This window comes from Thermobia domestica, chromosome 5, assembly GCF_964235325.1.
Source record: "Thermobia domestica chromosome 5, izTheDome1.hap1.1, whole genome shotgun sequence".
In the NCBI taxonomy this organism is placed as follows: Eukaryota; Metazoa; Arthropoda; class Insecta; order Zygentoma; family Lepismatidae; genus Thermobia; species Thermobia domestica.
In genome coordinates this window covers 308,296,549-308,320,250 of record NC_137458.1, presented here as the reverse complement: position 1 = coordinate 308,320,250, position 23,702 = coordinate 308,296,549, and the positions used below count along the sequence as shown (strand labels likewise).

Sequence of the window (23,702 nt, the reverse complement as noted above, 5' to 3'; positions counted from 1 at the left end):
CCTGCATCCAGCATCCGTATCTTGAACTATACTGATCTATGTGTTCGGAACACATATGCTTCTTCAGTGCCAGCAAATAAGATCCTATGGCACTCTATCACACGCTTTTTCTAGATCGATGAAAATTATGCGAAGGGACTTCTGTACATTCCCATTATCATGCTAAGTAGAATATATTGCATCCGTTGTCGACTGTCCTGGTATTGAAGCAAATTGGTTCCCAATTCGACGATACTGAATTAAACATGAAGCATGGATTAATCACATTAGAATAAAAAGATTATAGATAAAATACAAATGTGAACTGAACCCATTAAGTACAATGCCCATAATGGTCCCAAAAACAATATACTTAAATTTCATGTGTCAAATACCAACAACTCAAGTGAACTAGTGAATCATGGAATGGACCAAGCCATGGCCTTCTATATATGTACCATAGAGAAGGCTGTGACCAAGCCCAAACGAACTGTAAAAAGTTTATAACACTACACTACATTTATGACAATAATTTTTCTACTTTCCCAACTTCATAATTTTTAAAGGGAGGCAACTTCATATTTTTCTAACGAGATCAAATATTAATGCTTGTCGTTCCAGGAAATTTCCAAGTTACAGCGTTGTTTATAAAATCATATTCAAAGTTGCTATAGCTGTAAAACCTAAAACGCCACGTTGATTAGAGTGAAAATATTATTTTAGACTATACTAGTTACGTATTTCGAAATTCGTAATTTTGTTTGTTTGCCTTATAATTAGACAACGTCTGACTAGGAAAAAAGCATACAGAATACAACAGTTTACAATTCAATTGAATATACATATACTAAACGCAATACAAGTTATGCATATTACTTCGCGCATATTCGATTTGCACGCAGCAGACATTTCCTCTTCCACTGATGGTGTACAAGTTATATTATCATATTTCATAATGGACTGAATCCAATCAACGAACACCTTTACCCTGGTATACACGTTAGGAGAATTTACCTGGGCACAACCAATGCCTTTCGAAACAACGCCTACAACCCTGTAATCACAAAATAAAGGCCCACCGGAGTCTCCAACACAAGGGCCTTTTTCTTCTTCACTATGAAGTGTGCACACAGTACGATGAGCTAGAAATGGATACCTGTACAATTTTGAACATTGTTCTCCGGTGATGATAGGTGAATCAAGTTCCATAAGAACTTTCGCTTGCTGAAACTTCCTGTTAATAACACCCCAACCAACTGTTTTGCAAGTATAATTCGGTGGAAACTCATCTCGAAAATCGTTACAAGGCAATGCAGCTATTCGCAATTTCTTGAAATTTTTAAATTTCAGTTCAAGAAGAGCTATATCATTAAACAGATTTACAGTATTATACTCCGGATGAACATACACATTTTTAACTTGTGTAATCTGTGCTTCTGTCGTCGAAAGGAACTCTTTTACACCCGCCACCACTTCTACATCATTAGCACTGACAATGTTTTTAGAATTATCGACCAAACAGTGGGCTGCAGTAAGAACCCAGTTGTTGGCTATAATCGATCCAGCACAATGTCTACGAGTTATAATACTTAGCCAAACTTTAATGTGTACAACATATTTATATTTTCTAAAGTCTGCAGGAACCCCACCAAGCATTCTCGCATTCTCGCTACCACAAGAACAAACCTTAAAATATATCCATAACAGTAAGAAGTACTGTAACATTTTCGGCATTATATGATATTATGGAAAAACAGAACCACAACTATCATTACGAACTGTGGAAATCAGCAAACCACAACTATCATTACGAACTTGGCGTGTATTATGAATTAAATGTGAGTTATTATGAAGATACAAAAGAAACTTATTTATAAAACATTTCAATTCAACACATTCAGAGAAAACTTCCCAACATTAACAAAATAGAGCAAAAGTGTACACTAAAAACAAGGTATAGACCAAGACATTATATTCTTCTTAAAAAAGTGGTTTAATATATATGTTGTCGCAGCTATCAAACAAAGTCGACTTTATCACTAATATTAATTAATAATGAAAATTGATTTAGATAATTGTTTCAAAATAGCCCGCCCACATTGACGAATGGCATGTTTCAAGTAAAGTTGTCGTGCAGTTTTACTGTACGGATCCACACAGAAATTCACAGAAAACATACTTCTTTCTTTCTGGTTTCATTTTCTGTACGGTAATAGTATACATGACAACCCCCTGATCTGCGTTTCTTCTGTGTCCTATTACAACTTCTACATGAAATGCCATAAATTTTCTACGTAGTGCAATAGTAAGAAGTATCCATGTGCACAAGACATGCGATATGCGTTAACCACCCCCCCTTCACACACACACATAGTCATAGATAAAGTACAAGGGCACTATACATGCAGATATAAAGTACAGGTACGTTCTTTTTTTATTTTCGTATTAGTCGATTAGTAAATAAAAGTCACTTTGTTACCCGCTTTGTAAGTTCGTACATCAGGGGCGTTATTTAGGGGGGCAGGAGGGGGCAATTGCCCCCCCCCCAAGAGTTTGAGGAATACATATACCAGTGGTGCCCACCCCCCCTTATGTCTATGACGCACCCCCCCCAATTGTCTATCCGTAGGTGTTCTCCCATGAAAAAATCTTCTTTTCGATTAATTTTACCCCCCCTCATCAACCATATTTATATAGATTTTAACCCCCCCCCAAATATTTCAATGACGCAGTTTGCGTCATAGCCCCCCCTTGTGGGCACCCCTGCATATACTTTAATGTATTGTCTACTAATATACTAATACAAAACGTGAAAGTGTTATGTCGGTGGTGTTCTTGCCCCCCTCAAGCAAAGTCTGAAATGACGCCCCTGTCGTACATACTCAATGAATAATTCCTAAAAATATGAGCGTCCTGCTCCTTCGGGCACTGATGCAGCTTCATGTATACTGTACCTTCAGCAATCATTTTCGAGGTCTGGTTTTGCATTCTCCGATGCAGGTTCACTTTAACAGGCCTTCTGCAGAACGCGTATTTTCGAAATACACTGAACTCTAGCCATAAGGCATTGTGAACGGGTAACGCTTGGCAACAATGTAGAAAAAATAAATGAAGTCTATATCACAAGCCTGTTGGTGACATCACATTACCTACATATAGCACAAAGTAAACCCGACATGCTATAGGCCCTCGTAGCCGAGTGAGCTAGCCTAACATACCAGTAAGGAAAATCGTTGTTGGCGTGGGTTCAAACCCTTTCTGCGGAAAGTTTTTTTATTATATTTTAAAATTTTTCTTCTTCACTTGAAATAAGATTAAAAATAATATTCAGAAAGTGATTTAACGATTATTTTTTTAAAGTTTTCATTAAACTTCTTTCATTAAAATAAAATAAAATGAAATCTTTGTTTTACGTCCCACAGTTATGCCGGTTAGGCTAAAGGAGACGGTGATAATGAGAAAGAGTGAAATGGTGGAATGAAGAAAGTGGGAGGAAACGGGAGAACCCCGAGAAAACCCACGAGCACGGTGTTTGTCCACCACAAAGTCCGTACGGCGCGAGCTGGGATCGAACCAGGGACCCCAAGCACCGGAGGTGAACGCTCTAACACTGAGCCACCGCGCCCCCTTCATTAAAATAAGTTTGCCCTTGTACTCATACAGATCCATAGCAAAAGAAGTAATAGTAATAGTAGTAGTAAAAGTAAAAGTAGTAGTAGTAGTAGTAGGAACGGGTTAAAATGCAATTCAGCATTCATTTGTTTCCGTGCGATGTTGCCAAACGTAATGCTTTCTGGCTAGGGCTGAGTGTATTTCGAAAATATGCCTGCAGAACAGCAAGCTACGTTTAGTTTTACTATACGGATCCATAGTATAAGTAGTAGTAGTAGGAGGAATAGGAGTAGGAGTAAGTAGTAGTAGGAATGAGCACTACGAGGAGTAAAAGTAGGTGTAGTAGTAATAGGAGGAGGAGGAGAAGGAGTAAGCAGTAGTTGTAGTAGTAGTAAGAGTACAGTAGTAGTAGTAGGAATAGGAGTAAAAGTAAGTAGTAGTATGAGTAGGATCGGGTAGTAGTAGTGGAAACGGATTAAAAGCCCCGCAGGGGTTAGTTCGGTTCTGTTCTCGACATAAAATGGTGAAATTATAGGGTTGCGAAAAATTTATGGCAGCTTATGGGAGATTACGTGCATTTCACATTCGAATTTAATTTGTAAATTTCCACGCAAATACGCATCTCAGAGGTAAGTACACACTATATTTCCATTACTTGTACACTACTCTAAAAAAATTTGAAATTTCTTCTGTAAATTTTGTAGAGGATATCAGGCTAAGCGCCTATTTTGAATTCTCCCTGTATGTAGTTATTTTGTTTTTCAAACAAGAAATTGTAATTATTAAATAATAAAGAAGAGACTTCCCTATGTTGTCACCTCATCCCAATACAAATTCATGCTTACCATTCTCTTCCTAGTTTCCGTAACTTCACCAAAACAAACTCAGCCACGCCGTTTCAGCAATTAAACTTCCCTATTGACCAAGATAATTGTGATGAGCTAGTCATCCACGTGCGGAGCACCAGGAAGAAGCGAAAGCTAGGAAGTAGAACAAAACCAGGGGACACGGAACCCTCGGTGTGAGAAGTGTGTGACAGGAGCCGCCAGAAACACACTTTGGACCCCTATTCAGAAGAGTCGTCGTAGCAGCAATTGAGAGACGGTCGGCACGCCTGGGCCCTCACCATCCACTGCATGACAGAGGTGTCATTCCGAAGAGGCCAGGACATCTGGAAGCTGTTGCCCTGAGGTCGAGAGGTTCTTCACTCTCGAACGTGAGGTCCGGGATCGATACCAGACGGAAACACTCAACGGATTGGAGGATAAGGCTTCACCCGATAATTGAAGAGGCTCATCTTATCGAAATGGCTGAGGTACAGTAAAACCCTTTCCTTTCCTAACCTTTGCGTCTCTGTGATTTCTTCTATTAGAAAACATGCATTTCATTTCATTCATCCCCAATTAATTACTTCAGCGCTGTACTGCTCAGATCCCCACGTACTTTCTCTCTTGCCATGCGAAGTGCTATCCCCACATTCTTTCAGTAAAGAACTGAGAATTGAGCAAATAACTGTGGTTGTAACCCCACAGGACAGTACAGCAAGATGGTGGAGATTTGGACCTTCACTTTGTGAAGATTTTTGAGGCCTTTGCCTAGCATTTAGGATTTTTTTCCTCCTAATATAGAAATGCAGCTTCTGTGAGACATTGTTATTATAAATTCCGAACCATAAAACTTTTAAATTAATGTCAATCCGACGATTTTTATCGTATCATTTTTTGTTACAATTCTGTTACATCAAAGCATGTCTTTCTTATTATTTATTTTTGAAGTGACGCAAAGATTGGGTTTATTTTTAACTTTAAGTATGTTGTGTTGACACTGATTTTATATGCATGTTTACTTAGCATTTTCTGCATGTTTCGATTATTAGCTGAACAGTATCTACAACCTTTTGATGATCTAAACGATATTTCCACTACGCAGTACTTTGAACCCATAATTTGTTCATCACCGATTGCCATTCCAGTTACTAGAAATTTTTATACCAATCTTAAAGACAATTTGCATTTATCTACCCCAGTTTCAAGTATTTCTTATTCTTTCACACCGGACAGTTTAAACATGGCCCAGAATAATAGTGAGAATGTAGAAGGTTCATTGACCTCGATTCATACGATAGTAAGGCCCGAACCATTTTATGCTAAATTAGGAGAAGACATCACGCGGTATTTGCAGAAATACGAGGCTATTGCCTCCATCAATAATTGGACAGGCATAAGAAAAAAGCTAATCCTATGTACATTGATGAAAGGTCCGGCTGAATTTTGGATGGACAATACTTCCAAAAAACCCGAATTTGCTAATTGGACTTACGACGAGTTCAAAGCGAAATTAATAGAAGCTTTTGGGAGCAACACCATGCCTCAGTTGACAGAAAGTGAAATGCGTGCTCGCGAACAAGGAGAAACTGAGAGCATATCTGATTATGTTTACTCTAAACTCAACCTCATTTTGAGGGTAGACCCTCAAGCCCCCCCCAGCGAAACAAACACAATTAATCATAGAAGGTTTGCAACCTGAGTATTTTAGGGCCGTTATTCGCAAGGAATATGATTCAGTTGAAAAACTGATATCAGATTTAATAACTGAGGAAAAAACAAAGATCTTATTAGAACGGAAAACCATCGAGAAATATATCAAGCGTAATTCGTCAATATTGCAGTCTTCATTAGTTTCTAGTAATACGAATGTTGACCCGATGAATACGCATTCTTGCTCTCAGCCTACCACACTGTCCAGAGCTGTTGAGAAAATTTCTGCTCAGAAAAATGCTGACGCGCATGTAAATTCTCAGGTCCCTGACTCCAATGCACTGCAGCAAATACAGCAACAGTTAGAGAAACTTTCTTTAAATATTACGTCTCTCACTGCAAATCAAGGTCAATCGACAAACACAGGAAATGCAAGTTCATCTTTTCGTGGTAATAACAGAGGAAGAAGAGGCCGAGGTAGAGGGGGAAACCAAGCTCGCTACTACAACAATTATGCTCAAAATCAAGGGAGTAATGGTGACAGGGGTAACGCGATTGACAATAACTCGAGTGACCAGGGTTCAAGCCCCGCTGCGGGAACTTCTAAACCACCACGTTCTCCTATTGTCTGTTGGCGCTGTCAAGGATTAAATCACATAGCCCGAGATTGTCGCGCATTTTTAAACGAAGAAACGGAATAGTTGGTCGGGACACAACTATTCGTCATTCTGTGTTACAAGTCCCTATATTCAAGGAATCAGAACTCCCATACATTAATATTAGAGCAGGGAGCGTGTACACTCCATTGTTAATCGACTCAGGATCACAAGTTTCTTGTCTCCCTGAAAATTTAGTTCCTAAAGGAGCAAAGAAAATTGCAATTACTACAAAATTAAAGGGAGTGACGGGCAACACAATTGAAGTATCTCATATTGTTTTTTTGCGTTTCTTCATAGAAAAAAAGAGCTTTACGCATCCGTTCAGAATAATTCCTCGGTTTCCATTTAAGCCCTTGCTTGGTCAGGATTTCTTAACATCCCACAATGTTTTCCTGGATTTTCAAAACAATATTTTTTCAGTTAATAGATTTGGGAAACCACCTGTAAACCAGCTTCCACGTAATAACAATGAGGGTGTAATTTCTGAAACTTTAAAAGAGAAATTAGCGTCTCTTTCTAAAGCTGTTTACACACTTTCTGAACGAATAGTGCTTCCAGCGAAAACTTATACTCGAGTTTCTCTCACTAAACGTTACGACATAGGAGGGAATAAGAATCTTTTAGTGCCAAATATTTCTTTGCAGAATAAATTAGAAATTTTTATTCCTTTTTGTGTGTTGTCACCATCTCAGCCTTGTGTATGGATTACGAATCCTACTATTAATGACATAACGTTAAACGAGGGTCAAGAAATAGGGTTAGCCGAAGTATTTGAAGAAATATCAGAGGAAGACTCTGCTTATCTAGTAGGTCAAATTCAGGAGGAATTGTCACCGGAAATTTTAGAAAAAAGAAAACTGTTTGACAGGTCACAAATTCAGGTTAACCCCGAACTTTCTGAAAGTGATAAAGAGAAATTTTATGATCTCGCTTATCGTTATAGTGATATTTTCATGTGGCACGACCAAGATTTTTCATTTGCTAAGGATTATGAATATCAGATCCAGCTCAAAGACCACACGCCCATTTGTAAACCAGCCCTACCTATACCGTACCATTTGCGCGCTGTAGTTAAAAAACAGCTGGATAATTTATTACAAAGAGGGATCATTTCGAGAACTATATCCCCATGGAACTCACCTATTCTCTTAGTTAAAAAACGAACAGGTGATTATCGTTTGGTTTCTGATTTTCGGGCTGTAAATGTAAACTGTAAGGTGGATTCCTTTCCGATTCCTAGCATGGAGGACGTGTTAAATCGTGTTTCTGGAAAGAAATATATTACAATGTGTGACCAAAAAGATGCCTTCTTCCAAATCCGCATTACAGAAGATAGCAAACCAATCACAGCATTCTCTGTTCCGGGAGAGGGATCCTTTCATTATAATGTGGTTCCCCAGGGATTACTTTGTTCTTCTGCGGCGTTGAACCGGCTCATAAAACTGACATTAGCCGATATTCCATCGCCCCATATATTGAATTATCTAGATGACTATTTTATAGTAGCTGACACCATACCGGAAATGTTAGAATTATGCACATTACTTTTTGATGCTTTTCGCAAGCGAGGTTTAAAATTGTCTCCAAAGAAAACCAAGTTTGCACAAACTTCTGTAGTTGTTCTTGGACATAAAGTAAATAAATATGGTATTTCTGTTTCTGACAAAGTGATTGACACTATAAAATGTTACAAACGTCCTAAAACTAAGAAACAACTCAAGTCATTTTTCGGCACTTGTAGTTTTGTGAGACGCTTTGTAAAGAATTTCAGTGAAATCTCAGCTCCTCTCTTACAATTACTTAAGCGTGATGCTAAATATAGCTGGAAAAAGCCACAACAAGATGCTTTTGAAAAACTCAAAGAAGCAATCATAAATTCACCAACTTTAATGAACTATCACCCCAACAGACCATTATTTCTGTACACGGATGGATGTAAATCTGGGGTGGGGGCGGTTGCTAAGCAACCAATTGGTGATAACCCTGACAGTGAATTAGTTCCTATTGGGTATTGTTCCCGGTCTCTAAACGCCACAGAAAAAAATTACTCTATATATGAGATTGAACTTCTTGGGGTGCTGTACGCACTACGTTCTTTTCGTTACTGGCTCATCGGAAGACACTTTTTTCTAAAAACGGACTGTAGAGCGATCACATTCCTGAAACAATCTAAAAATGTTAGTGGTAAGCTAGCTCGGTGGCTTTCTCAACTAGAACAATTTGACTTTACAATATCCCATGTCTCAGGAACCGCCAATATAGAAGCTGTTAATATCAGTCGTTTCGCTTCCAATAAAAGAGATCTCGAAGATGAAAAGTTAAGTTCAGAGGATCCCTGTGTTTTTTTTCTAGAAGATAACACCGATATTAATATTAGCGAAGCTCAGAGAAAAGATAATGTTCTTAAGCACATTATTGACTGGCTTGAGGGCAAATCTAAAGACAATCAGTATGAAAGACAAGCTTCCTGTTATGAATTGCGCAATAACATTCTTTACAGAAAAAACAAAACACCTATGGGTATGAACTACTTGCTTGCCATTCCTTTGTCATTGCGGGAAACAGTTTTTAAGAAGTGTCATGAGGAGAGTTTGGGAGCCAATCACTCTGCTTTTAGTAAAACATATAAATTATTAGTTAACAGTGTATATTTTCCTGACATGAAACGTTTTGTATATAGACGCTGTAGAGAATGTCTTCACTGCCAAATGTTAAAGAAAAGAGTTGGTTTGAGTTATGGTAAGCTGCAAACTCACCCTAGTGTTATGCCCTTTTACCGGCTTTATTTGGACGTAGCTGGGCCTTATTGCACTAACAATATTTTGAAACACAAATATTTTGTAGTCTGTGTGGATGAAGCCACAAGATTTTGTATAACAGCTAGTATTCCAGACACCACTGCCAATACTTTGGCATCATTCCTTTTTAATGACGTCATTTTAAAATATGGGTTATTTTATGAACTCTGCCTAGACAGGGCAGCTGCTTTTACAAGCGCCATATTTAAGGAATTGTGCAATATTTGTGGTGCTACGTTGAAATTTGCAGACGTGAAAGCACATTTTTCTATTGGGCTTGCTGAGGTAACAATACGTAATTTGGAACAAAAATTGAAGCTCAACATTGACCCAGATAATTCAGGAAACTGGGTGGAGTTACTTCCCAAGGTTACATTCAGCCATAATATTTCTATTAACACAAGTATGGGATACTCCAGTTTTGAATTACTCCATGGTTTCAAACCAAGGTTAATACATCAAGCTATGTTTGACACACAGTGTCAATTTCAAGACAACGCAGTCAGGCTATCTCATCTTAATGATATTCGAGAGCAGGCTGCTGAAAAATTATTCAAAAGGTTCCAAACTTCTGCGAAATCATATGACAAGCGTCATAAACAAGTGCAATTTCAGAAGGGAGATCTTGTTTGGATATATGTAGATAACATGAAACGGGGCCAGACACGTGCTTTCACTGGGAAATACATTGGACCAGGTGAGATACAGGGCAAGAATAACGAAAATAGTTACTTCGTTAAATTCACTACTGGCACAGGAAGAGAGAAAATAGACTCCATTACGGTTGACCGTCTTAAGAAATATTACCCTCCGTCGCCTCTGGACGAGTTAGGAGATCACGACCATCAACGCAAGATGCCTCCCACCAGTGACGATATTGAAGCCAGAGACTCAGCCATTCAAGGAGAGAACGTACCCCCTGAAGAGAACTGTACAGAAGATGAGGAGGACCGGAATCAGCTGTCTCCACGGAATGATGAAGACGAAACAGGCTTACCAACATCTAGGTTTATCATTGAATTCACTGGAAGGAAAGAGGGAGAGGAAGGAAAAGATGATCAAACTGACAATTACACGTGCCTAAATATCGTTAATGCCATTTCTATGCTCCATCTACCGGCGTGGGATGTCACAGCCAGACGTACGCTACATAATGCACCTAAAGTTCCTTCAAAATTTGGTGTGAACACTGAGATCAATTCTAAAGTAGCTTTGTACCATGGAAGCATTGTAGAACTCCAGGGCGATGCCATTGTAAACCCAAGTAACACGGATTTATTACCCATAGGGGGCGCAGACAGGGCAATACACTTAGCAGCAGGGCCACAATTAACTCAAGAATGTGCACGCATTGGGAAATTAAAAGAAGGTTCGTGCATAATTACAGAAGGCTTCAATCTTCCAGCTAAACACGTAATACACACTTGTGGACCTAAAGGTGAAAATAGCAAATTATTACAGTCTTGTTACGAGAAAATCTTATTTAGTGTTTTAAACAATGATTTTCGTACAGTTGCATTGCCCACCATTTCAACAGGTGCATTTTTATATCCTAAAACACCAGCATGTCACATAGCCTTAAGAACTGTGAGAAATTTCTTGGAGGAAAATTTGGATTCCATAGAGAAAATTATTTTTTGTGTTTACGATGTACAGAATAAACGAATCTACGAACATTTGATGCATGAATATTTTCCTGTGGTGTAAAAAAAAAAAAAAAAAAAAAAAAAAAAAAAAAAAAAAAAGCTTGAGCATATGAGTGAATAAGCTAATCTTATTATTACGATACGTTAGTAATGTATAATAAAGTATTGATACTCTATTTTTGATAATTTTGAAACTACTTTTTAGTTTCTGTGGGATATTTTTATAGTCCTTTTATTTTGAGTATTATTTATTGTGTATGAGTAGTGGGTTGCATGACAAATGTTCTTTGAATATGTTTCATATTCTTTCCTGACCTTTTTGTTGGTCGTTTTTTTTCACTGTCAGTGAACCTTCAAGTAACATGGAAATAAATAAATAAATAAATAAATATATATATGTACATATTAGATGAAAAATAAGGGAAAGAAGCACTCAAATGTTTCTAGTGCTGTATATAGTAGATAATTTCAATATTGTTTTATTATTGCTCATAGCTCTTCACCATGAAGTTAAGAAGTAAACACAGGAATACTGCTTCAAATCTATATTTAATTGTAGAAATAGGCATCATTTCTATTCACTTGGCGCATCTAATGTTCCACTTTTTTCACTTCGTTGCAGGCAAAACATCTCAGCATCGTATTTAAACAATTACATCCGTTATGTGTAACGTATTTTAGCTCGTGGTATCCCAGTCATTTAACTAATCTGGAATAGTGCTACTCTTCATATACCGTTACCGAGTAGTCCGCGGTATATCGGACTTTTCAGGCACTTAGTAGAGGAAATGCTACTAACCAAATTAGTTCATCTAATTGTATCCTCCCATATTCTAACACTCCCACGAATATCAATTTTAACTAACACAAACTTTTACGAATACCTAAACTTGGAGAGATTTTACTTTGCATATGTATAAAATATATATTATTTATCTTATTTATTATTTATAATTTATCTTATTATATTACATATATTCATATATTTATTTTTATATATCACAATTAGGTTAAGGAATCATATAATTATTGTATATAAACAAGTTACAATTAATTTTTCTTTCAAATGTCATTTTTTTCATTCCCACTTAACCCCTCACTTGTATCTCAGCCATAATCTATATTAATAATCCCATATTAAAATTATTATACTTACCTCCCATCAAGATTGCATAACACCACACTTCCTGATGTACTATAAACTAATTCGTTTTATTTTTCTTTCATGTACAAAAAAAAAAAAAAAAAAAAAATCTGAATCAGCGCAACCTTGAATTCTATCCTTCTACATCTTCAGTTTCTACGTAGTAATGGGAGCGTCCGCCAGAGGGCAACCTTCGACAACATATTATAATTAATTCATACCTGACCGCCATCTTAAGGACATTAGAGAATTACTACAGCATCTTTGGGTCATCAACACTCTTCTCCAGGAGAACACTCCGAATTTTTTTCAAAATCGTCGTGGAGAAATAGAGCAGGGAGTATAGAGGATATCAGGCTAAGCGCCTATTTTGAATTCTCCCTGTATGTAGTTATTTTGTTTTTCAAACAAGAAATTGTAATTATTATATAATAAAGAAGAGACTTCCCTATGTTGTCACCTCATCCCAATACAAATTCATGCTTACCATTCTCTTCCTAGTTTCCGTAACTTCACCAAAACAAACTCAGCCACGCCGTTTCAGCAATTAAACTTCCCTATTGACCAAGATAATTGTGATGAGCTAGTCATCCACGTGCGGAGCACCAGGAAGAAGCGAAAGCTAGGAAGTAGAACAAAACCAGGGGACACGGAACCCTCGGTGTGAGAAGTGTGTGACAGGAGCCGCCAGAAACACACTTTGGACCCCTATTCAGAAGAGTCGTCGTAGCAGCAATTGAGAGACGGTCGTCACGCCTGGGCCCTCACCATCCACTGCATGACAGAGGTGTCATTCCGAAGAGGCCAGGACATCTGGAAGCTGTTGCCCTGAGGTCGAGAGGTTCTTCACTCTCGAACGTGAGGTCCGGGATCGATACCAGACGGAAACACTCAACGGATTGGAGGATAAGGCTTCACCCGATAATTGAAGAGGCTCATCTTATCGAAATGGCTGAGGTACAGTAAAACCCTTTCCTTTCCTAACCTTTGCGTCTCTGTGATTTCTTCTATTAGAAAACATGCATTTCATTTCATTCATCCCCAATTAATTACTTCAGCGCTGTACTGCTCAGATCCCCACGTACTTTCTCTCTTGCCATGCGAAGTGCTATCCCCACATTCTTTCAGTAAAGAACTGAGAATTGAGCAAATAACTGTGGTTGTAACCCCACAGGACAGTACAGCAAGAATTTTATAAATTTATGGATCCGTATAGTAAAACTGCACCAAAGTTGTTATTAATTAAAGTGTTGGACGCAAGAACCAGATAAGTCCACCAGATAAACCCACCGCCCCCTAGAAGTCCGTCCTGGATCCCCCCTGAGAACACCAAAAGGGACAAAATAATTTTACGCCGAATGTATGAGACCTTAATATAAAATTCAACTCGACAAATAATTGCGACTCAATAATTTCTGGAGATTTTATGATTCGAATTATTAAAGAATCAAATTAGGGCTGTACATTATTAGGGTTATTTAATTTTAATTATGAATAACAAGTGCAGATTAATAATATGGTGGCCAATGGATGAAATAGTTTAACATCCCTGTTCTTGGTACTATTTTGAAACTATATATAACTGAAATGCCATCCTATCATTGGGGATTAGGATTACCAGGTTTTTCAGAGAGAAAAGGAGATTTTACGGTTTTAGGGAAAGAAAAAAAAATATATATAATTTATTCAGAATTTATGTACAACAAACACAAGGATTACATGGTTTCATAATAAAAAGTAGGACAACTAATTAGAAACTAGATTAATTTAATTAAAAATCATTGCAACACAAGAGACTTCAAGAAGCATATTACAATTCTCGGTAGTAGGTCATGTAGACTGTTGTTTAAAATTAAGAATTCCACATTCGTTTTTACACATTCAAACAATCTTTGTAAGACATATTGAAATTCATAATCACTCGAAGTTCTGCTTTTATTAGTTCACAGTACATTCTGTTCCTGACGAATTATAATCGATCGAAACCGAGATATGGTTTAGACAGTGTTAACAGACGAAGATTAAGATAATAATACCAAATTATTCTTAAACATAAGATTTGAGGTGCTGATTAGAGCGGAGGTTAAACACAGCCTATTGCATTTTCTCTCTAAATACTATGTTTCATCGTAGAGTTGCTTTGTTATCATTGTGTTAGAAAAAAGTTGATATAATATTTTTTCTTTGCATTAACTTATAAAGAGATTTTTAAAATGTGCAAGACTATATTTCTTTGATTTACTAAAAAAAAAAAAAAAAAAAAAAAAGAAGGAATCGTCGTATGAGGAAAACAGAAACGTATAACATAAAGCGTGGCAGAGAAACGTAAACTTACGGAAAATTTATTTTATTTATACATATTTCATGATATTATCTGTACCTGTGGCCTCTAACCCGTCATATATGAAGGTTGATTTGAATTCCTGGTTGAAAGGTTTGACCACTGTCAAAAATAAGATGTTGCAACGCATATTTTTTTATTCCTGCCCCAGCCTAGCCAAGGTTCATTTTCATTGACTGTTGGGATCACGTGTCAACCTTCTTTTCGCCATGTTTTTCATTGTATCCATCTTGGAACATGAGCCATGAGACGGGTTGAATGTGTATGCTGATACGAGAATATTAAAACAAGACGGTGTGTGATTCGTATGGAGAGTATTAAATTTTCGACAAGATCTAAACAGTGGAAGGCGTGGAGCAGATCAATTCTATAAAATGGGTTGTCGATCAGTATTTACAGAATCAGCAGTTAACATATATTGCAATCTGTAATGCGCCCATCCTCCTTGTTTGTATGTATGTCTTTTGTTATCAATTGCATTGAATAATATCTAATTTACTAATGATAATTCTTTACTTGGCAATGATGTTACCAGGAATCTTATTATATTATTACTGCGATTACTTGTTTCACATTCTCATTAGTTTCATTACACCTATTGTATACTTAATACTGGTGAGCCTGAGCGTAAAGATGATTATTTTCGCTTGAGCTTATTTCCCTAATCAACTCTTTCAGTTTCTTGTATATTTCTTTATGAGTCTTTAAATTAAAAGAAATTATAACTGCCCTCTATTATTATATCCTTTAATCTAAAGATGAATTATTAAATTGTACTGAATAATTAACATGTTGTTACTCAAACAAAAGTCTGCTGGTAAGACCACTGGTTCCTTCCATTGAATCTGTTTGTGGAAAAAAAAATTAGACACGGCGCAAGCTAACTTTGTACTTTGAAACCGTTACTTCCTGAGCGAGTGAGATGAAAATGAGAGGAAATGGTTGATCCTCCTCTCATTGGAAATGCATGCGCAAGGTATGTTGCCGATCGCGATTATCCAAACTTCTAAGTAGTAGACCCTAAATCGTTTATTTAAAAAAAAAAAAAAAAAAAAAAAAACTAGTTTGTTTATTACTGAATGTTTGCCTCTTTGCAAAGCATCACACATCCTCTCCACTGCTTTTGCAATTGGTACAATTGATAACAAATAGACCATCGTTTGCTTTTTCTTTCTGAAAGTAAGCTCTGACATTATATATCATTTCCCTACTTAGACTTCTGATCGTAGTACTGCTCCCGAATTTTTAAAAAAAGATCTTTTATCTTTCATATCATAGCGTTAAGTAACCAAAGTATAAGAGAATTTGAAATCAATTATTAAAATTAAGAATAACTGAATGTATCAAACACCTGAACGTGCCGGCATTTAAAGAAAGGGTAAACAAATACATCCACACAATCCCAGATATTAACACACAAAAGAATAGATACACGTAGGCTAGTATTTTAGTTCCACAAAACACAAAAGTTCAGATTTATATACACCACTATAACACAATGCTAAGTAATACTGAGTGGAAATCATTCTTTCACAGTTCTTATTTTGACCTTTGGGTTACAAAAAAAAAAGTAAAGAAAAGAAAAGAAAAAGGAAGCCTCCCACACATCTGATGGTCAACAGAACACATGGTACATTTTGGCAATCGTAGCATTCCATTCGCTTAGGGTCTAAAACAAGAGACATGGCTCACTCACCCCTCGAAATAAGATATTTCCGATGTTTGTGGAGGTTTGTCCTTTAGCTGGGTTTCGTGTAGTATGCTGGTAGATTAAAAATAAGGCGTTTGTTGTTACTAGGTGTTATTAACATATTCCGGTCCAGTGTAGTGTGGATAGGCCAGTGTGCAGGGCCGGATTTCCCAATAGGCACGGTAGGCACGGGCCTATGGGCGTAAGCTTCCAGGGGGCGCACGGCCAAGAGAAAAAAAATTAAAAAATATCTAGAAATAAAAATAAATAGCCATAACTTAACATATTTCTTGAATTGATTAAAAACATCAGGCTAATAAAGCATTCTGATTTTGAAGTTCATTGGAACAAATAATTGTTGGTAAAGTTAAACTATTTTTCATTATGCATCAACTTCGTTACAACATTGATCTCAAACACGGGAGAACTGGCTGTTTTTTTTTACTTATTTACTAATTTTTTTACTACAGTTTTTTTATTTATTTGCCCAAATGGTTAAATTGAACAAAACCAAAGTTATTCACCAATCTTTTGTTAATACATTAACGGTATTTTGTTAAACCCAGAACCAAGTAAATTCCTCAAAAAACTTGCAATGATAAAATTGCATCTTGGAGTGGTGTTTAAGCAATTAACATATAGGCCTAATATAATTATTTAATAAAGGTTTTTTAGAAAATAACTTTAACCAGACTAGGGGGCGGAAAAATTATTGGGCCTAGGGGCGCTAAAATGCTAAATCCGGCCCTGGTAATAGTTTGTAGGTGTATCGGTGTGTGTTGTAGTGAATTAACGTGACTATGAATGTTATAAACTCCAAAGTGAAGCACAAAAAGATCCATTCACAGGCTAGAGAGATGATTTGGAATGTTATTAAATTTATGGAGATGGAAGCTCGAGAAGGTACCTTCACAATTCCTGTTGGAAAAGCTTTAGAAAGAACAGCGAAGGCTATAGGGATATCGTTACAGACGATCAAAAATATAAAAAAAGAAGGGCAAACAGTTGAAGCTAAGAAAACTTGTTTTGAATCTTCGAATAAAATCCGGCGTTGTCAGAAACCTGTGGTTGGGGTAGATGAATTTGACAGTGATGTTATTCGGAGAACAATTTACGACTTTTATAAAAGGGAACACAGAGTTCCTACTGTTTCGACACTGAGGGAAAAGCTTTCAAAATCAATAGGTTTTCAGAGTGGGTGCACAAACCTTAGAAAAATTCTAAAAGATCTTGGGTTTCGGTGGAGAAAGACTAAAACGAACAGAACCGTACTTGTCGAGTCTCAAGGAATTCGAGAAAACAGAATTTCCTACTCGAGACGTATGAAGGAATATCGAAACCAAGCGCGAAATATAGATTATGTAGACGAATCATACATATTATCATCTTACGTTTCAAACAAGTCTTGGACTGACGACAGCTCTCACGGTCAATTAACACCAGTCTCTCGGGGTCAAAGGTTAACTATGATTCATGCAGGAGGGGAAAATGGGTTATTAATGTGGAAAACAAGACAGTGTACAGGTGATTACCACAATCAAATGAACCAAGAGAATTATGAAAAGTGGGTTACAGATAAATTAATACCAAATCTCCCTCACAATTTTGTCGTGGTTTGTGATAATGCATCCTATCACAACGTTATTTTGGAAAAAGCACCTACCTTTGGTTCGACTAAGCAACAAATGATGCAGTGGCTGACAGAGAAAAACATTTCTTTTGATTGTAATATGCTGAAGCTGAAACTGTATAGTTTAATCCAATTACATAAATCTAGATTTAAAAAAGTTTGCAATTGACGAAATTTCCAAACGCCATGGACACTCTGTGCTTCGTTTACCCTCTACCAACCGAACTGAATTCAATTGAAAAAATTTGGTCTTTGGTGAAAGGATGTGTTGCGTCACGAAACACAACTTTCAAAATTAATGATGTTCAAAAACTCCGTGAAATTAGGTTCGGGCAAATCGGGAGGAACAAATGGATATCAGTTTGTAACCATGTGAAACAAATTGAAACTCACTATTGGGAAGCAGAAGGAATTATGGATGAAATTACTGAAAGGGTTGTTGTCAGTCTCGGTGGTGTCAACAGTGATAGCAACAGTGATTCAGAAGAGGATACTGACGGTGACTTATCCGGAATAGAAGAAATGTAGGTGAGTGTTTCCTTTATGTACGCATAGATGACATTTCATTTTTATTTGTGGAATAAAACGTCTATTATTAGTAGTAATGATCTAGATATACATAGATGAAAAGGTACAACGTACGAGTTATGAATAATACCTCACATTTCTAGATTCATGGCGAATATTTATTTCAGTTGGCAACGCTGATAAGTTCACTTTTCTGCCTCTTAAATGACGGTCAGATGGGAGCCAAATCGCGAACAGCATTACGTCACTCAAGTGCAGAGTTGTTGTCCGCTGTGTCTAATTGTTTCCACGCAGAATGCATATAAAAATTCTTTTCTCCGCGTTTCATACCAGACAAATGCCAGAATGCTTAATATCAAAATGGATGTGATGATACTTTCCCGAATCTTGCCCTGTATTATTTGAGCTTATAAACTGAAAAATGGCGTATTGGTGTAAGAGTTCGGCTTGGGTCTAGCCTAGGACAAGTTGAGCGAAACTTGCAGAATTCATAGCTCTTTAGCTTACAATAAAAGAGCGAAAAAAAAAACTTTTTCCATTCGCTTATACAAAGGGATACGAAGGGCATCGTCCTAACAAAATGTCCAAATGGGAAGAAACTTACAAGTTTTAATTTGTGTAACGTCCTGAGAGCAGGAATAATTTTTAATTTTTTGCAACTTCTATTTGCAGGGAGCTGATGGGGCATATTACTCCATAAAATCCTATGGTTCTGCTCTTGTACCATTTGGACAATTTTTGAGGGTCATGCCGTCGTCAAACATTTGTATCTACAAATGGTAAATTTTATTTTTTCGTGAATATTGTACATTTCATTCCATTAACTCAACTCCTTCTAGGCAAGACCCAAGAGAAGAAACAGGATTTTATGGAGGAATATGACACTTTGCTCCCTCTAACAAAGGAATAGAAAAAAATATGTTTCTGTTCTCAGTATTCTACTTGAATTAAAATTTGTACATTGTGTTCCATTTGGATGACTTTAAGGGTCAAGACACCCGTCCTTCCTGTGTATGTGGAAAAGGAATATTTTTTCTCATTTTCACTGTAAGCGGAATAGCTATTAATCCTGGACATTTTGTTCCAATTGCTCCGTTCCTTTTATTCTAGACCCAAGAGCCGAACCATAGAATTTTATGAAGAAATATGAACCCTCTGCTCTCTCCAAATAGGAATAGAAAAAAAAAAGGAATTATTTATGTTCTCAGGACGTTACAGGAATTAAAACTTCTAAATTTTGTTCCATTTGTTCAATTTTTGATGGTCTGCACCCCGCTCGCCATTTGTATGTGCAAATGAAAAAAAAAATATTTTTTTAGTATTTTTATTGTAGGCTGAAGAGCTATTAATCCTGCAATTTTCGTTCTGATTGGTCAACTCATTCTAGGCTAGACACAAGAGCCGAAAGGATTTTCTGGAGTAATATGTCCGTTGTGTACATATGGAAAATTTTATTTTTTCATGCTTTTATTGTAGCCTAAAGAGCCATGTATGAATCCTACAAATTTCGTTCCATTCGCTCAACCAATTTTAGGCTAGAGCCAAGAGCCGAACCCTAACCATGAAGTATTTAATGGTTATTACTATTGGGAAATGCATCGAATAGTTCTAAGTATCTCAACTTGGAGTCAAATCAGGAACTCCGGTAGCCTGCTACCGATAGGTGCTTTACCAGCTAAAGTATCCAAGCATTTTCATCTTGTAGCTGACCACCAAGAAATCCGGGTTTCGGTTCCAACTGGAGTACTCTCTTAAAAATTACGTCTAAAAGTTGAGAACAATGCTCTTTCTTATGCAAACCTAGATCAAAAATGCCGGCTTTTTTTGAAATAGCAGTTTCTTTCTTATAAGTCTAATTACTACATTTGTAGAACAATTTTGTCACCACCATAAATTTTTGCTAAAACATTTTTGTTTTTGATCATCACTCTAAAGGCTTTACAAAATAGTTTAACTTAAAAAAAAAGTTCTACGTTATATTGGGAGATGAAAGGTGAAACGTAATGATACTTTTACATTGAAGTTGAAATATTCAAATAAGTCTAGTTTTCCCTAACCCTTCCACTTCTAGGCAAACTATCCTTGAATTTTAGCTACTATTCGAAGTGGAGTATCTGCATGCGCCGACAAAAGAAGAGTCTGACATACAGGTCAAGAATATGGCCAAAGTTTGTCATAAAATACATTCTTAGTATCTTCAACAATCGTATTTCGTAAGCGGAAGGAGGACTTATGTTGTTAGAATAAACCACAATGTGGTTATTCTCATAAACCACGTTTATTCTCTGAAAGTATTATGAATGTGTTAATCGTAAACGGCGCACTCACTGGGTCAATCTGTGGAGTACTATTGGTATTATTTCCTATATGCCTACCGACGTTGCAAATTCATTGCCTAATGCAACAATAGCTACGACTTGTACAGCTGAACGCGGTTCACTTCATGATTTATGCAATACTGTGAGAAAATTGAAGTTGACACACTCTTTGTTAATATACCGTTTACGTATTTGACTGCCTTTATAAATAAGTTTCTTACACATCATTCTCCCTTTGTAAATAGAGAGATTTAATCTTTAAACGTTAATATCGTGATGCCTTTTCTCTTGTTTCAATAAAATGTTAAGTGTTAGTAACTTTATAAAGAGCTACGTCTACATATATAAATCATATCAACTTGATAAATACTAATATCAAGCTGTGTTTTTCTGTGTTTCAATAAAAATGCTAACTTTATAAAACGTTGCATGTAGAAATCACATCAACTTTGATAACAACACACAATATGCATAAGAACTCAATTTATTCAATCACGCGTTGCCATAAGATGGATACACTGAAATAGGAAGTGAAAGTTTATTGTCTCGTGATCTGTTCAGCCAATGAGAATCAGGCTGTGGCTAGGTTGGGGCAGGAAAACAAAATATGCTGTTGGAACAAATAGTCTTCAAAGAAAAAGAAAATAACGTCGAGTGAAGACATCGAGAAATGAGGGACTCTTTGCTGTAATATTCTCGAAAACAAAGAGAGGTCAGTGAGTCTGTAATGTGAGATGCCAAAAACAGTAGCCAGCTGCTGAGGCTTTTGATTTGTGCTGCCATCTGTAAAGATGTTACATGCTATGCATTCGCACTGACAGTCGCGTAGTTGACCTAAGATAATATAGCGGAAGGCATTGTTTGCCATTTATTTGAATGTCTTTATTTAAATAGGTAAGTTTATGCTGAAAATTTTGTGAAATGTGGTTGTAAAATGAAAATGAACATTTAAGTAAAAGGGATTAGTATGTAGTGTTACGTACAAATATAGAATCTGTATTTATTACCTTTAGTTAACATTTTGTTACAATTTGAATTGATCCTTGTCTTTTTTATTTTTCCTTTTGCGTTCGGTATTTTGTAAAATCATTTTAACTGAACATTTTGAATATTAATGTGGATTTGCATGGCCCTTTTGGCTTATTTAATCCTATTATAAAGCAACCAAAGCGACCTACTTTGAATTAAGAAATTACAATCAAACTTTCATAGCATGACGACAACAGCATAACAATAAAATAAACGAGGACACAGGTCAGCATGAACAATATAAAAAGAGTTATGTCAACATTGCGGATAATTTTGACTTATCCTCGTATATATATATATATATATATATATATATATATATATATATATATATATATATATATATATATATATAGAGAGAGAGAGAGAGAGAGAGAGAGAGAGTCCATAACGTTTTGGGTCAAATTTATACAGGTGATAGAGGGTCCCAATACACGCATTTTGAGATGGGAAACCGAAGGTCGAGAACGGTTAGCTCAACTACCACGCCATCGTGAAGTAGCAGCAATCTGTGAGAACAAGTATGACGTTTCAATAACAAATGTGTTTATCAAGTCGATGTAACCTGCTTTATTGTGCATAACACTACATCTAAGTATGTAAGGTTTCGTTTATACAAACTACTGCTGCACTACACGTACCAAAAACTTACAGTAACTGTACAAAATGACGACCACCAACCTCGATTCACGTAGCACAACGCCTTAGCAAATTTTGCCACACTCGATCAAATATCTTCGGAGTCTCTTGCATAGTCAAGCAAGCAGCTAGGACTCTTGCAAGCAAGTCCTCCTCAGATTCTGCTGTCTACAAGGGCCCCCATGTTGTGGTTTCCAAGGGAAGCAAGTATAAGCGACGTTTCAAATATAGTTTCAAATTTTGCTGTAACTAATGTAAAAATTCTATTGGGTTTTCAATATTCCAAGTACAATTTCTCTTAGGGGGGGCGAGCGCCCCACTTTGCCCCCCTGATGGGCGCTCTTGGCCGTCTATATATATATATACAGTATATATATATATATATATATATATATATATATATATATATATATATATATATATATATATATATATATATATATATATATATATATAATGGACATAGGTATGTGAATGTATATTGCAATGCAATTATTGAGCGCCTGGAGCAATTTCATTCAATCTTGGTAGGCATAACACTTACAATCTAAAAAAAACAGAAGACTTGTAGTAAGATACCCCAAGGACTGAGATTTGGGAGGGGTGACACGTAGAAAGAAACCAGTTTAGTTTAGCTTTTCTATGCTTATTTATTGTATTGTATTCACAGAAGACACGGGATATTTGCTTTCTTCATGTAATGAATTAATAGAGTAAACATGTTTTTCACAACAAAAGAAAATTGACGGACGTGACACTGAGATGCAAATGTATTATTGGCGTTTTTTTTTTTTTTTTAAAAAGTGTTCCCTTGCAGCCCATATATTGTCTCAGTATTACCCATTATCCGAGATTTAGTAAGATACTTAAAAAAGAGAAACTCAAAATATCTTATTTCATTTGATATGAAAATACATAACCGGACTTAAAGTTCGGCGCTTGCAGGGCCGGATTTCCCAATAGGCCCGGGCCTATGGGCGCAAGCTCCCAGGGGGCGCACGGCCGAGAGAAAAAAAATTAAAAATATCTAGAAATAAAAATAAATAGCCATAACTTAACATATTTTTTGAATTGATTTTAAAAAATCAGGCTAATAAAGCATTCTGGTTTTGAAGTTCATTGGAACAAATAATTGTTGGTAAAGTTAAAGATAAAATTGCATCGTGGAGTGGTGTTTAAGCAATTAACATATAGGCATGATATAATTTTTTA

At 36.5% G+C, this 23,702-nt stretch overlaps 1 protein-coding gene across 1 annotated transcript; it reads right to left on the bottom strand.

Annotated features, from left to right (window-relative positions):
- Positions 1-807: 807 nt before the first annotated feature.
- LOC145685636 (anionic trypsin-like) lies at positions 808-1,635 on the bottom strand. Its single transcript, XM_081758026.1, has one exon. It carries the CDS (start codon positions 1,633-1,635, stop codon positions 808-810), a length of 828 nt encoding a protein of 275 aa, XP_081614152.1.
- Between the last annotated feature and the right edge of the window lie 22,067 nt (positions 1,636-23,702).